The 17,408-nt window shown below is 33.0% G+C and overlaps 1 protein-coding gene and 1 pseudogene across 1 annotated transcript in view; both read left to right on the top strand.

The window, feature by feature from the left end:
* IL7 (interleukin 7) overlaps positions 1–9,083 on the top strand; it is a 70,823-nt gene extending 61,740 nt beyond the window's left edge. The window contains exons 3-6 of the mRNA XM_017866857.1: positions 1,914–1,994; positions 3,332–3,463; positions 5,427–5,480; positions 8,028–9,083. Coding sequence (XP_017722346.1) covers positions 1,914–1,994; positions 3,332–3,463; positions 5,427–5,480; positions 8,028–8,126 — 366 coding nt within the window. The 3' untranslated portion in view covers positions 8,127–9,083. The remainder of the gene's footprint in view (positions 1–1,913; positions 1,995–3,331; positions 3,464–5,426; positions 5,481–8,027) is intronic.
* A 661-nt stretch (positions 9,084–9,744) lies between these two features.
* Positions 9,745–17,408, top strand: part of LOC108526201 (renal cancer differentiation gene 1 protein pseudogene) — an 8,544-nt pseudogene continuing 880 nt past the window's right edge.

Genomic DNA, 17,408 nt, shown 5'->3' on the forward strand with positions numbered 1-17,408 from the left:
TGAATAATAAACAATTATTGTGACTTTCGTCAAGTAATTCTGTTCTTTGTTAAATCAAAAGATGGCCATCTAAGTTTCTTTCCAACACCATGTATCTATAATTCTTACTCTGAGCCATTCTTCTGACTGGGCATGAATGAAGAGTATTTTAGAAAGCAACAGTAATTGGCAGTCAAATAGATCTATATTGGATGCATTAATAACATGTACTAAGGTCGATGAATTAATAACTGTGACCTCTATAGGAGTCAACCTTTTAAGGCTATAGTAACACATTTACATTCTGTATCAAGCATTAGGTAAAAAAAAAATCAACTGGTATAACATTATCTTTCTGTGGATCTGCCAAAAATAAGTTTTATTAATAACCTAGAACAGCCACCTAACCAATATGGCTTTTTAAATATTCGTGTGTCATGCAATTTGCTAAAATGTTTCAAGAAATTGGCATTCATTATGTGACATATTGTCTCATATGATATTTTTGGTGAATTGGAAGATATCATATAGAGTAGCTGCACATATTTCACCTTCTTTTTTGAAGGATGACATGGTAAAAATTAAAAACTATGTTTTATCAAAGAAAAAAAATTATGTATGAGTTATTGTCCTTTGGGTAAGAAGAAGTCAACATGAAAATAACTTAATAGGCAAATATTAATTATCCACTACATTTTCAGGAATATGTACAATGGCAATGTGAAGATATTTATTGAAAATGTATCTTTTACACTTGAGATGTATGTATTCAGACACTTCTTCCAGATAAAACTGATAGTATATACATTTTAAAATCAGGGTAAACCCAGACATCATCATGCTTTTCATAGGAGATAAGAGTAATGAATACTTTTCTGAGAGGCAGACGAAGATTCAAAGCCCATGACTAAATCCTGCCATTGCTCCACGTCTTATCCTGTCGTAGGCTAAGATTGTTTTTAGTCCTAGAAGCTCTGATAGCATGGAATTGCTAGTTTGCTGGACAGAGTTAGTCCAACCCGGTGCATACGAAAATCTGAAACCTTACGAAGTTTTTCCTAATATCAACTAAATTATTGATTTAGGTAATCTCTACCTTCTTCTACTACATTCCTTATAAAAGAAAAAAAAATAGAGCACATACCAGTCTGCTTTCCCACTCCTATGTTTATGATACACACACATGCAATTACACCGTGTCTCAGGAAAATTCTACCTTAACCATCCCAGAAAATTGGATTGCTAAAAGTGTTGTGAATAAATTTCAACCTTAATTCTCACTGTCAATTTCAAAGTACCATCTAATGCAGATAGGTTTTATATTCCTTGCACATCCAATTAATTAGTTGTGACTGTTGAAAATGCTATGTTGATTATAAGCCTGCAGTCTTGGCTCAACTGAAAAGATGTAAAACAGACAACTGAAATCTTCTTGGCTAGGAAGGGGTAAAGGTCTTAGGTATGTCATATATTTGTGATTCTTTCTCTTATGTGTTGAGCTTTGTATGGATCCCTTAATTCTAATATAAATTTCCTTTCTTGTTGTTTGTTGATGGGAGGAAATTTGACTGAATAACCTCTTAAATTCATCTCAACTTAATGACTTCACATTTTATAATACTTTGTCTATATAGCATAACTTCTAAAATAGATACTTTTATTTCCCTAGATGAGCCAGATTCTCTTAGTGAGTTTTGGGATTCAATTATGGGATCTGGGAGGGGCTCTAAATATGGAAGAATTTGTGTACACACTTATTTATCCTTCAACAATAGGAAACTATTCCTCATGCTTAGTCAGCTGAGCCAGCAAAAGTTATTTTCCTTAAAATGCACATATAAATACCAGATATTATAAGATTATTATTTTTATAATTATAAGATACTAGAAAAGTACTCAGTTTTAACCGTATTATTTTATGTTATTTATTACAGGACAGCATGAAAGAAATTGGTAGCAATTGCCTGAATAATGAATTTAACTTTTTTAAAAGACATTTATGTGATGATAATAAGGTAATGATAATTATTTGGAGTTTGTCATTCAAGCTTGATTTTATAGAAGCTTATATTTTTTGTGCCTCTGTTAGAGAATTATATGAATACTATTAATATTTGCAGTCTGACCACATAATTCCCATTGATTAGATCATACTATGGTCCAATTTTATATTTTTGTTTTACAAATAGCCCTGTGCTTATTAGATAAGTTTTTTCTGTTTAACCATTCTATTTTTTTACCTTGGAAATACTAGAATTGTCGAATTCAAAGACACATCTATCTCTTATTTCTCAATTTCTTTCTTTCTCTTTTTTTTGGAGGCGGAGTCTCGCTCTGTCGCCAGACTAGAGTGTAGTGGCGCAATCTCGGCTCACTGTAACCTCCGCCTCCTGGGTTCAAGCGATTCTCCTGCCTCAGTCTCTCGAGTAAATGGGTCCACAGGCATGCACCACCACACCCAGCTAATTTTGTATTTTTAGTGGAGACAGGGTTTCTCGATCTCCTGACCTAGTGATTCGCCTGCGTAGGCCTCCCAGAGCGCTGGGATTATAGGCATGAGCCACCGTGCCCGGCCTCTAAAAGTTCTTATACAGAAAAATACTTGTTAATGTGATTGCTTGCACACATACAAATATAAGTCATTGGTATAATTTAGTCGGGAGCATTTTGAAAATTTTTCTGTCAGTATTTGCTTATCTCTAAATGATTATCACATCTAGTTGGTATAATATTACACTTGACAAAACCTAAAAAGTTTATGTCATTTCTCCTTACAGAAACGGGTGTGCTATTTCATAGTCTTTTAAAAACTCACAGTAGCTAAGTTAGCCTCATGGCATCTCAAAACCATAAATTCTTTTTAAAAAATATCTTAATTTAAATAACTGCAAAACTTATGTTTTAGGTGACTACAGTCCTTTATTTTCTTATTATCAGCTATACATCCATAGCCCAAAAGATGCAAGAAATAATAAGAAAAAACCACACATACCTCTTGTAATATATTGTTGCTTCCAGAAGACTTCTCCTTCAGCTATCATGTTTAAAATTGAATAATCTTGTAATATATTCACATATAAGAGATAAGATCACATAAGCATAATAGAGAAAACAAACTTTAAAAGTCAAGATAATCATTAAACCAAGTTCCAAGAACTTCTTGCTGTCACCTAGGAGTCAAACAGTTTTACTTCTGTTACTTGTCAGTCACATGATTAACTGGAATAGACAGCTGGGGTGGAGGTGGGGCATTATCTACCAATATAGCTCAAGCTCTAGGCTCCTTAAGAAAGCTTATCATTTCTTAATATTTTATTTGAACCATGGCCCTTCTGACTTTTTCTTATAATAGGAAGGTATGTTCTTATTCCGTGCTGCTCGCAAGTTGAGGCAATTTCTTAAAATGAATAGCACTGGTGATTTTGATCTCCACTTATTAAAAGTTTCAGAAGGCACAACAATACTATTGAACTGCACTGGCAAGGTAAGCTAAGGACTATTTACTTTGAATGAAAATATTAACTACTCCTGTGCCAAGATACCACTGTTCTCTGGTGATCATATCCATTATCATAGAATCCTAAGTGTTTATTATCATCTAAAGTTGAAATATATTTACTCAATCCTAGAAGAGGAAAGGCTCGGTTTGGAAATACCTGTTTATATCTTGGCTAGAGTGAATTGTTTGTGAAAGGGGAGTAAAAAATAAATAAATAAATGCTTCATTGCCATAATAACTTCCAAGGATACTAGGGTGATATATTGGGTGGGGAATGGTAAATTTCTATATCTAAAACTCATTAATAGCTTTAATCCATATATGTACACATTTATAAGAACTCCTAGTGAATAAAACAGGAAATCAAATGTATTTAACAAATATCTTTTTATGCTTAAACTAGACATATATATGTCCAACAATTTCCCCTTCTTTAAATAATTTTGATACAAATAGGGCTAATATTTTCCTACATTTCTACTAGTGGTTATGAACTAAAACAACAAAACCAAATATGGAAGACATCATCTAGAGACTGGACAGCAGTTTCCTTATCTACGAAATGCAGAAAAACATAATATCTATATTGTAGGATTTGAAAGGATTAAATGGCATAACACATGTAAAGTGCTTAGTACTAAAAAGTTTTCAATATTTAATACAATGTTTTATTTTATTTGTATTATTTGCCTCTTTATGGATTTTTACCAGCTGCCACACAAAATCAAAAGGTTATTTTACGGTTTTAAATGTTTTCTTAAATAACATTTTTATGACTTAAAAAATAATTTTGTTTGAGCACTAGTAGTTTCCCATGGAAGGTAAAATGGTAAGATTATCTTTGAACCCTATTGATGTGATAAAAATGTAGATTGTCTATTATATAACTTGGACAGCCTCATTTATCATTGCTTTATGTACTCGATGGAAGCCAGTCTCCTCTTAGTGTGCTGGATTTGCCAAGCTTATTTCCAAACCTGAGTCCTTACGTTTGTCCCCTAGAGAGCATTTCTACTTTTTTTTTTTCTATAAATTGGATCTATTTTGTTCTATGCTTTCAAGGTTCAGCTCAAGAGTCATGAAGACTTCCTACTCTAGTCTACCATTTCTTCATTCCTGCTTATAGTTATTTCAAAGTACTGTCTAATGCAAATAAGTTGTATGTTGCTTGTACATCCAATTAATTAGTTATGACTGTTGAAAATACTATGTTGATTATAAGCCTCCACTCTTGGTTCAACTGAAAAAAGTGTAAAACAGACAACTGATATCACCTCTTGGTCTAGGAAGGGGTAAAGGTCTTAGATATGTTATATATTTGTGATTCTTTCTCTTATGTGTTGAGCTTTGTATGGATCATCATGTTCCAAAATTAACTAACTGTAGAGAAAGAAAATATGCAAATAATTTAAATCTTTGAAATTAAATTATATTACAACATTGATTAACTTGATACAAATTACCCTTTTCTTGAAATAACAAGGCACGATGTTAAAACAATCAGCTACACTGAATTTTCTTCATGAGCCGGGCATGCTACGTGCTTTTTACTATTGTTTTATTTCATTTTGTTTCTGATAAGTGAAGCTTAATAAAATGTATGGCCAGCATTTAACAATTTCTTGTTAACTTTATTTTTATATTGATTAAAATTCAAGTTTTATCTCTGCTAGTATACCCTACTATGTTAATTTTTCACAGTGCTAGGCATACCTACAAAATTATGGATTCTGGGTGTTCAAAAGATTGAATTCTCTTGCTTCTTCCTTTACCCTGACATTCCATTTCTAAATCATATTAATGTTTTAGTTTCTTAACAATAAGAAATTTAAAGTAGAGTCTCAAATAGATTAGATGAGCTGAAGGCAATATGAAAATTAGCAATTACAAACAATTGGAGGAGCAATGAAGAAATATTCAATATCATAAATGTGACTTTGTTTTTAAGGTTAAAGGAAGAAAACCAGCTGCCCTGGGTGAACCCCAACCAACAAAGAGTTTGGTGAGAATAATTGTATAATTTTCCTTATGGTTCATCAACTTTTCACTCAACTTAATTCCTAATTTTTCATCTTGAATTGTTTCCTTCTTATAGCTGGTTTTGAAATAATTTATCATAACATTGATAAAAGGAGAATTGAGGTGCCCCTCAAAAATTTGAGTCGTTTAAATTGCATTTTAAACCCACTATTTTAAAAGAGAAGCTGTTAGGGCAAATGCCAAAGCATGATTTTTTTTAGAAGCAGCAACATTAAAATATTGCAGCTAGTAGGTAAAAGAAATAAACAAATAATTTATATAGGAGAAAATAAACTAGATGACAAATACATGAAGAAAAAAAGCCATCCCTGTTAGTTTGTAAAGAAATAAAAATTAAACAATAAGAACTTATACCTCTTTTATTATTGTAGATGTACAGTATAATATATAATAGTATATAAACATATATTTATACATATACTACTAAATTTTATTAGATAAATTATATAATAATATGGAAAATATTTATGAATGACTTAATAAGGCAGAATACTTAACTGGATCTGACTAAACTTTAAAATGATATAGATATTAATTAGGTTGAGGCATGGAAAAATGAGCACACCTGGTTCATAAAAGTGATGGATTCTTCTTTTACATTTCCATTATTTGACCAATAGCTATGTGGCAACATGGAAATTCCTTATTCTTTTCAGAAAAGCAAAGTGAGCCTGTACACTCAGATTTAGGAAACTCTAGGGATTCCATGAAAAGTGGAACATCTGAAATTAATACAGGAGCTAAAAACAATATAAACACCCTGAAGGCTTTTGACTAAGATAATTTGAAAAGGAAGTTTAGAAAAGAAAGGTTGGGTGCGGTGGTTTACGCCTGTAATCCTAGCACTTTGGGAGTCTGAGGTGGGCGGATCACGAGGTGGAAAGATCAAGACCATCCTGGCCAACATGGTGAAACCCCGTCTCTACTAAAAATACAAAAGTTAGCTGGGCATGGTGCACGCATGTAGTCCCAGCTACTCAGGAGGCTGAGGCAGGAGAAACGCTTGAACCCAGGAGGCGGAGGTTGTAGTGAGCCAAGATCGTGCTACTGCACTCTATCCTGGGCAATAGAGTGGGACTCCATCTCAAAACAAAAACCAAAAAACAAAAAAAAAAAAACAAAAAAAGACAAGAAAAGAAAACAACTGTTTTCCCAGGATGCAGTGGTAAAACCAAGATTCCCTGTTTTTTAGTTTTTAGTGAATGCTTATTCTCAGTGTCCGAGGAAAAGTATGAAATTTTCACATCTATATATTTCAAATCTGCTTAGGCAAGTCAACTTCAACTTGTACTTAAAAAAATTGTCCAGGACCCCTTATTGAAAATAATATGAAAAGTTTGCCTTTATATTTCCCTTTGAGATCTGTTGTTTAATCTTTGAAATGTATTCTTTAAAAAGTATGTGCTAGTGTTACTAATACATGACAAAAAGAGATCTGAATTTGTGGCCAAATTAAATATAGGACAGAGGAGCTCAAGATTCACTCATTATATTTACTTGACACATACGGTAGCAGCTTATTTATCTTCCTGCATATCAGTTTTTGCATCTGTGAAATGAGTTCAAATCATCAAGTTCATAAGATGGTTAAGCAAATAAAATGAAGTAAATTATGTAAAACACTGAGCACAATACATGACTGAGAGAATACCCAATAACCTGCTATCTAAATTATCTAGTTACTGAATAGCTAGTTGTAATAACTAGTTATAATAGTTTTTATATTGTTTGCACATTCATTTACTTAGTAGTGATGGTTGAAAACACTATGTTGATTTTAACCCTCAAGTCTGGGCTCAACTGTAAAGAGTGTAAAACGACTGATATCACCTCCTGTTCTATGAAGGGGTAAAAGTCACTAGTATGCTTTATATTTGTGATTAACTAGTTGTTGTCTAAGTGAAGAATTACTCTACCCTGCAGTATTCCCATTCTCACAGGTCAGAGAACTCAGAGAAATATAACTGAGTCTATACGGAGTTACTCCTTTATATGTCTGTTCATGCCAAGTATCTCTTTCTTCCTATGGGTTGTACAGGTAGCCCTTTTTAAGATTCTTGTCAGGTGCTAAAACCTAGCTTATGAGGTGGGCATCTGACATACTCTGGTGAAGTTAATTGTTGGAGTAGACCTTAGGGTACAAGCTCCATCAGCTATATCCTTATTAATTATCTTTGGTAAAATAATCTGAGTATTTTCAATGTTGATTATTCTTCTCACTAAAATACATTTTCTACATTAAAGAAACTCAACTGAGGCCGGGCGCGGTGGCTCAAGCCTGTAATCCCAGCACNTGAATCCTAAATCTTTAATCACACCAACTTTGAATTTTCTACGTGTCATTTATCACAAGGGTAGTTAGAAACCATCATCTTTAAAATGTCACACAAAATTCTACCTTTTCATTGCACCAGTTTTTCAGCATAAAGTAATATGATGAAAATTGAGTATTTTAAAATATATATTTTGTAAAATGTGAAGTTTAAACTTTTAAAACTCTATTCTCTAGGAAGAAAATAAATCTTTAAAGGAACAGAAAAAACTGAATGACTCGTGTTTCCTAAAGAGACTACTACAAAAGATAAAACTTGTTGGAATAAAATTTTGATGGGCACTAAAGAACACTGAAAAATATGGAGTGGCAATATAGAAACACGAACTTTAGTTGCATCCTCCAAGAATCTATCTGCTGCAGTTTTTCAGAGTGGAATGCTTCCTAGAAGTTACTGAATGCACCATGGTCAAAACGGATTAGAGCAATTGAAAAATTCTTATTGTATTACTAGAAGATGGATACAAGCAATGGAAACTGAATGCTCCAGTCAACAAACTATTTCTTACATATGTGAACATATATCAATCAGTATAATTCTGTACTGATTTTTGTAAGACAATCCATGTAAGTTATCAGTTGCAATAACACTTTTTAAACCTGTTTAAGTATTTCCAGACATTAAATCTATGAAGTATACAATGGTTTCAAAGATTCAAAATTGACATTGCTTTGCTGTCAAAATAATTTTATGGTTCACTATGAATCTATTATACTGTTTTTAGAGTGAAAATTGTCATCTTCTGTGCTGGAGATGTTTTAGGGTTAACAATGATATATGGATAATGGCCATGAGAATAAGAGAGTCATATACCTAAGTAAGCAACAGCATAACAAGGTCCAAGATACCTAAAAGAGATTTCAAGAGATTTAATTCATCATGAATGTGTAACACAGTACCTTCAATAAATGGTAAAGCAAATGTTTTGACATGAAAAAAGGATAATTTCAAAAAAATAAAATAAAATAAAAATAAATTCACGTAGTCTAAGGATGTTAAACCTTAGTACTGAGTTACTTTGTCATTTATATAGATTATAACTTATCTAAGTAAGTTTGCAATTTGGGAGGTATATTTTTAAGATAATAATATATGTTTACCTTTTAATTAATGAAATATGTGTATTTAATTTTGACACTATATCTGTATATAAAATATTTTCATACAGTATTACAAATTGCTTACTTTGGATAACATTTCTCCTTTGATAAAATAAATGAGCTATGTATTAACACTGCCAGATTCAGTTAATAAATCTCAACAGAATTTTAAGATGAGATTTTAATACTACACTGCTCTTTGATTTTCTACTTTCATTGAATGTATGACCTTTAATAGCCTATTACCAACAATCAACATGAGACAGTACCTTCTATGTTAAATTTTAGTCTTTTAAAAGAAACCTGTTTGGAAATGTCTGCAGTCTTCATTCACTGATAAAGGGAAATGGAAACACTATTCCAAGCAGGCCAAAATCCACAAATAGCTGTCAGTTTGCATTGCACTGAACTCATATCCTTCACGCTCTTTCTCAGCCTCATCACCATCTACTTATGTGCTGATGGGCTTTATTTGATCTACAGAGGATGCTCTGGTGACACCCTCAGTGTGTGTTGGTAACACCTTCCTGCCTTCTCTCACTTTCCCTGACCCATATGACATTTCACCTTCACTGGTGTGAAAGCTGTATAGAATTGTATACAATTTACTGAACTGCCCCGTTAACAGGACTTTGAGTCAAGTATTTTTTTCTGTTTGGTTATCACTGTTAACTCCAGAAAGATGAGTTGACTAACTCTTTTTAGAAGCAAATGATTCTTCACCAAGCTTTCTTTCTTCAGATGGACTTTTCTAAGTAGGCTATGCTCCCTCCATCATAAAACATGGTCAACCATGTGGTATATCTCTACCCTGATTACTGGAGCGATTGGTAAACCATTAGTTAGAGAAATGAGGAGATTTACATTTCTAAAGGTAAACTCTTCAAAGTATCCTTGAAAATGTTTCCTTCAAGGCTATCTATAATGTTCCCTAACAGTGTTAAAACAATATATTCTCCCTGAGATTGTGGCAAAATAAGGGTCAATATTTTTTAAATGCTTGTTTAAAAACATTATTAAAATTTTCTTCCTTGGTTTCTGTCACTTGTTATAGATTTGAATTTTTGAGAAAATTGGACTCAAACAGTGTATTCAGCTTGTACTGTGTGCCAAACGTTTGGAAAAATTACCCATACAATTATTGTTGCATTTTCTTTCTTTGTTTCCTATCCACTAGCAAGATAGGTTGGCTAATAATGATTTGGGAGAGTATAAGTATATCTACCTCAAAATTAGAGACTTATCTCAATAAATATTTTCTTTTAAATATATATGTAGATGTTTTAAGTCAGAATTTTCTAAAGTTTGTCCCAAGAAATGCTAATCCTTGTCATTGCTACAAAAAGAAAAAAAAAATAAGGAGGGAAGATACGTATTTTTGATGTGAGTTAAATTTTCTCTTGGAGGTTCACAATTCATGTAAGTATATTAAAGGCTCTGAAAAGTCACTCATGTAGCTGTGAAAAAAAATTAATAGTAATATAGCATTTCTAAAACTTACTTGATTATATAACATATTTTTACATTAAAAAACCCTAACCTAACACAAGGTTAATATAATTTATAGAATTAAAGCTAATATAACAGCAAGGAGAATCCTGCTTCATACAAAGGGTTTTGGTTAAAAGTATTTTAAAACAGGTTTTCATGTAATATGCTGAAGGAAATACTCTTTTCAGGATTAAGATAATTTTCTTAAAATTGATCCATGGGAAACCTGAACTAGAAAAGTTTGTTTGCTTTAGGCCATACTTTCATTGACAGTCAACTTAAGAAGGACATTTTGTCAACCCTACCACGCCATATAAATATTTCTCTAGAAACACGTATCTTGTACTGTAGGTCAAATAATCTTTATGGTGTTCTGTATGTGCAATCTTCATTCATCATGTTCTTACTGCTTAGAATGTTGTTGCGAATTCTATGCCAGTCTTGCTTAAGGTCCAAGGGGCATCTCAATTCCTTTTCCTCAATTGCTATGACTTCCATGATAATTCTAGATACTATTAATATATGTTCCCTTAGTTGTTCATAGCACTTAAGCCTGCATCATTCATTATTGTTTGACCAGATTCATCTTAGTATTTTATCTTAAATACAATTTAAATAATCTGTTCATTTGAAATGTTTTATCTACCCTAAAATAATTATGATCTTTGTCTTCCCTTCAGCTCCTAAGGGGAAAAGCTAGGCGTACGGTAGTTAGCAAGTCTACAGGAACTGCACTGTGCCATTCTGTTATTAATACCCATTTAAATCATCTAGAAAACACATTTCTACAATAAAATATAATTTACTTAAAGATGGGTATGATAGGACCACAAAACATAACTAATTTAGGACAATATGGCCCAACAAATTTATGTACTCAAAATCACCATGCATTCTGGGTGCATTCAGGATTATATGGCAGAATTTTCCTTGATTTCTAAATTTCATTTGTTGTGAAACATCTTTTAGCTTTGATTCTGACCAAATAATAGAATCTATGGAAATATTGTAGGACAAGACAATGAAATAAGTAGGTGTAATGATAATTACAAATTCTAAAAGTTTTTTATGTCTAAATATAAAAATACATGCAGTCATAGACCCATAAAGTTGATATTTGAGAAAGGTGCTAAATCATCATTTTGTCTTGGGAATAATCTGGGGTTTGCTTTGCATCCTTCACATAAAAAGTGGTAAGAATGAAGTGCATTTTTCTATATAAGGCAACAATTTTCTAAATGGGGGAGAGGTCATTGTTACTTAAGATACTGTTCTAAAAGTGAGCTAATTTCATATTCATATTTTACACGAAGAAAGTTAAAGTAAGTGGCAACATTAAAATTTAGTTGTTCATTGTTGATTACTGATTTATTATTTTTCTTCAATCTAAGTGTTTCATTCTTTCTGAAGCTGTCCCAGGCAAAACTGATCATTCCTTCATGTGTGCCTCCACTGCTCAGCTCAACAAGTAACACTTAATAACCTACCACCTGTTACCTCTGGAAGGGGGATATATGTTTGCCAATTTCTATCTTCAAGGCTTATAACAAATTTTCTTATATTTGAAATCATCTGATTCAAATGAGAACTTTAACCTAAAAATTTAATTGGAAAGAAAACCTTATAACATATTCTGGAAATGGTCCAAATACTATCACAAATGGAAGGAGTTCAGCTTGAAGAGCATCCAATCAAGTGAGGTAAAAGTCTTGTAGTAGAACCAGCATGATCTTCCAGAAAATTACAAAGTAACCATTATCTACCCCATCATCTCCTTCTTGCCTGGCATCCCCAGAGCGCTGAAGCAAAGGGAAGAAAAAAGAATGGAGTTTTTTTTTTTTTTTTTACTTGCCATTGAAAATTTATGCTTAACAGAAAGGTGTTACTTTCCCTCGGGGTAAATTAAATACTAGGATTGAGACTAATCTGTTCACAGCCAAATAGGGGTTTACTGAAGCTGCAACATTTAAATAAAGACCACTTATTGGGAAGACGCAATAAAAGACATATAATTCATTCACTCAACAAATAGCATCCATCTCTGGTGTGCCAGTTCTGGCCCTGGAGGTACAACAAAGTTCCTGCCTTCATGGAGCATATACCTTAGAAAAGGAAAAACAGTCAGAAAAAAGTTCCATGGGGAGAACATCAGAAAGATTGGTGGAGAAAGGTAGTATTTTAGGTTAGATGAAACAGGAAAGCTTTTTCAAAGAGGAGACATTTGAAAATATTTTATTGGTCTCAAATTTTTAACATATAATACATGACTGGCAATATTTACACATTTAATAAATTTAATTGAAGAATCAAAGTGATTTTGCAAGACATCAAAGCAGAATACATCTGCTACAGTACATGATGCCTTCACAGAAATAAATTAGGAAATTATTAAATGTTAGACTTTGAAGTATAGTCTATTGCCCTGAAGAGTTGCAAAGGGAGTACAAAGCATTCCCATACACCCTTTACCAAGTTTCTGTTCCTCTAAAAAGGGTTACTTACATAACCATGGTATATTTATCCAGACTAGAAAGTGGCATTTTTGTGTGTGTGACAGTGACTGTGCTGTGCATTGTGGGATATTCCATGGCATCCCTGGTCTGCACCCACTAGATGCCAGTGATCTCCTCCCCCAAGTACTGACAGTCAAAACCGTCTCTATACATTGTCTCTGGGAGACAAAAGTTACTCCCACTTGAAAGCATTGCTCTAGAAGTTGTAGTTTTATGTTTTACATTTAGGTTCATGACTTATTTTTGTACGAGACGTAAAATGTGTATCAAGTTTCATTTTATGCATATGGACATCCAATTGTTTCATCACCATTTGTTGAAAAGACTACATTCTCAAATGAATTGTCTTTGCACTATTGTAAATTTTGGTAGATTATATTTATGTGTGCATATTTATGGATGCTCTGCTCTGTTCTGATGATCTATGCATCCTTTCTCCAATACCATAGTTTTGATTACTATGGCTTTATAACATTTCTAGAAATTAGGTCATTCGAGTCCTCCAGTTTTTATTTTTCAAAGTTGTTTTGGCTATTCTAGTTGCTTTGCCTTTCTATATACATTTTATAATCAGTCTATCAAATCAGTAAAAAAAAGCTTGTTGGAATATCAGCAGAGATTGCACAGAGACTATAGATTAAATTGGGGGACAAATGGCATTTGTACTCTGTTATTCCTTGGGATTAAGGAATATGGTGTATTTCTCTATTTAGTTTTTCTTTGAATTCTTTCCTTAGTGTTTTATAGTTTTCATCATACACATTCTATACCTATTTCATTAGATATACGCATGACTATTTATTTGGGTTTGTATGCACATGTCTGCTTTTACAAATGGTATTATAATATTCAAATTCAGAATTCATAGCTGATATATAATAATGACTTACTTTTGTATATTGTTCTTATATCCTATGGATACAGGATTATTAAACTCACTTATTAGTTCTAGCTGTTTATGGAGTGATAATTTCTACAAAGACAGTAATGACATCTGCAAAATAGAAATCTTGCCTCTGTGAACATAGAACTTTATGAAATCTCACTTTTAAAATTCTTAATTTATCTTCTGCATAGCCCCCCAGACAAGATTGTGTCAACTTACTTTCTGATGTTTGTATTATAAAAATAATAGATATATTGAATTTGCCTTTTAAAATAACCCATTGCCCCCTCATTAGAAGGTTTAGATACATATTTCTCAGGGGTTTGTCACTCTACTGCTATTAAGAAATTCAGCACTAAATTAATAGTCATAGAGAGTTATGATACATTTCTACATTTCCACTTCAAGCAAATTTCAAATTTTCGAGTTTGACTCTTAAAATGTAAACAAATACTTGTTATTGAAATATGTCAATCATTCCTTGGAATGTCGACATGACCTGAAAAGGATTCTGCACTATTACTTTTCTTTTAATTTTATTAATATTCTGCACATGCATTCTAAGTGGCCATGTTCTTTAATCATGTGAACTCATTCCTCTGTCCCAACTAAAGGGAAGAGAGAATAAGGCAACTCCCCTAAGTGCAACTAATTAACAGGCTGGCTAATAACCTATTACATATGTCATGCAGCTTGAAAAGATGTGATGATTGACGTGCTCTATGCCAGGAATTACAACCACAATCTCACATGAATTTGCTCCAAATCACAATGAAAAGGAGAAGAAGTTGCAAGGTTTAATTAAGTTGGGCACTGGCAAGCTGAAAGAAAAGGAAAGTAAAAAAGATACACCACAGTGAAGAAGACAACAGAGAATGGACAGATGAACTAAGAGAGGCATAGAGGTCCACAGATATACTAGTCCTTGGAGCTTTCTCAGGACCTAATGGTCTCAGGACCTTTCTCAGGACCAGTTTTTATCCATATGCACCTTCTGTCAAACTCTTTTCTCAAGGTAACTAAAAGGATCTCTGTCCCTTGTATATGAAAGTTCTATTGAGATTATTTTACATTGATGAATGAGGAAATGACAATGAAAAGTAAATTTATGAACATTAGATACTATAATAAAAAACCAGAATTAATGACTAATCTTTGCATCCTAAGCAAGACAAAGTAGTTGAGTCAATAACAAATAGGGCTTTATTTCTAATGAGTGGGACTAAGGATGAGAGATTAGAGGACAGGAGGGCACTATTACGGAAATTGATCATTTTGTTTTACACTCAGGTGAGGGAGGAAAGTCTCAGTTTGCTTCAACTCTACAATATACCATGTAATACTTTTCTTAAAACTGAGTGCTAAGAATACTTAATTTGATCAATACCACTTTAGGGAGGAATGGGAGACAATTATTTTCTCTTGCTTTTACGTCTCACTAATTTAGGGGCTAAAATGTATATTCATGTTATATGTTTAAGCCAGTTCAGGTCACTCTCCTATTCCCATCTTACTCTGAGTAAGCCAAAGTCATATGAATGGCCTCTAAAGCATACATAATCCGGCTGGCTGGTTACATGACTAATTTTCTCCTCTTTTCCACGCACACACCATTCCAGAGGCACTGGGCTCCCACCACAGAGCCTGTGCTCTTATTTAACACTTTTCATGAAATACTCTTTCCTCTCTTGTACATTTGTACATATCAATCATATTGAATACTCTAACAGAAAGCACTAAATGTTAAAGGAAAATAATTCAAGAAACAAGTATAGTAAACAAAAAAAGATACACAATAATGGCTCACCCCTCTTTCAGGTCTGTGCTCAAATATCACTTTTTCAATGAAATCATCCCTGAACACCCTATCTAAAATTGTAACCCTCTTCCACCCTCTCTCACATTTTCCTTCTAACCCCCTTTCCCATACTTTTCTCCATGGCATTGTCAGAATTTAATGTGAAGCATATTTACTTGCTTGACATATTTATTTCCAATCTTCATATATTAGAATGTGAATTCAAAAAAACAGAGATTTTTGACTGCATTGTTCACTGCACCTAAAATAGTGCCAAGTGGGAATTAAATAAAATAAATATTTGATCAACATCTAACACGCACATATATCTAACATTATGTAATAAATAATTCATAACATTTACTGAGGCCTATTAAACGTCACAGATTGTGGCAAAGATTTTATACATGTTACTGATAATCCTCAAATTCATCCTGCAAGATGCATATAATTATACTCAAAGCACACTTCTTAAATTCAGTTTGTGGTTATCTAACACTATGATTGGGTTAAGGAAGCTGTCTTGTTTCAGTATATTGAATATTCTTTCCAGTAAAATATGATTTTAACACATCCCCCATTACTACAGCCACTGTAAAAGGAAAGTACAAGTTATACCAAATTTGGTTATTGAAGAGTTTTTGAGTGCAAACAGCAGATCCCAGTCTAGTCAGTTTAAGCAAAAAATAATAATAATAACTAAAAGCTATTGGGAAATGCACAGAATCTCTGGGAGAGCCAGATAGTCAAGTTTGGAGGCTGTTCAGGCAGAAACAATGCCCAAGTTATAATCACAAACTTGGCACTCTTTCTGGCTGAACAGCCTCCAAACTTGGAGGGGAGGGCAGTCAGTTAAAGTGCTACCATGGGGAACAGGCCACATGTTGCAATAAGGGTGTCACTTCTTGATGCTCTGCCACAGTTACCTTAGAAGCTCAGTGTCTCTCCATTAAACTCTACCATCCTCACTAGGAAATGGAGGCTGCAGTGTCCATTTCATATTACTCATTTCAGAATCCAAGCCTGTTTAGTAGTTCCCAAGTCACATGAATACTCCCTCGCTGTAAGAAAGTATAGAAAACAATAAATTCTAGCTACAGTTTTGATGCAGTGAGATTTTCACCATGGAAAATTTGCCAAACATAGGATTTTCAAAAGGTGTTAGCCATAATGATGACAAATGCCCATTACAGATAAAAACAAAATTTAGATTTGAAATACATCACAAATCAAAATAATTTTTCACTAGGAGATATGAATTGGGCAGTGTTTTATATTGTTCAATGTTTTCTACTTAAATTATGGTACCTGAGCCAATAGGTGGTAAGACCTCTTCCTCCTCGAAAATAGCTTTCTGGTAATGACATCAGTGAGAAACAGTCTTTCTAGTGATATGAGAGGGAGGAACATGACAGTGTTTACTAAAAGGGAAGGGCATGAGAATAGACTGCCTCAGAGAGGGTATAAAGCTGCTCTAGCATACAAGTTGCTTATTCAAATGCATTTTGATTTCACTGACAGTAAGACATATGGAAAAACCTATTTTTGAATTTTCAAATTAATAGTTAATTGAATAGTATGTTTCCAAAGTGAATCACAGTTAAGGAATTAACGTTTAAAATAAAATTTAAAGTTCCTGATATTTCTTGAAGAGTTTATATGAGTTTTCCCTATAAGAATTATACATTTGAGAAGATAAGTAAAATATATATATATTTTAAAACTTTCTAGTTCTTAAAATGTTCCCCTTGACAATAATTAGAAGAAAA

Source organism: Rhinopithecus bieti, unplaced genomic scaffold, assembly GCF_001698545.2.
Source record: "Rhinopithecus bieti isolate Rb0 unplaced genomic scaffold, ASM169854v2 scaffold_2735, whole genome shotgun sequence".
Taxonomy (NCBI): Eukaryota; Metazoa; Chordata; class Mammalia; order Primates; family Cercopithecidae; genus Rhinopithecus; species Rhinopithecus bieti.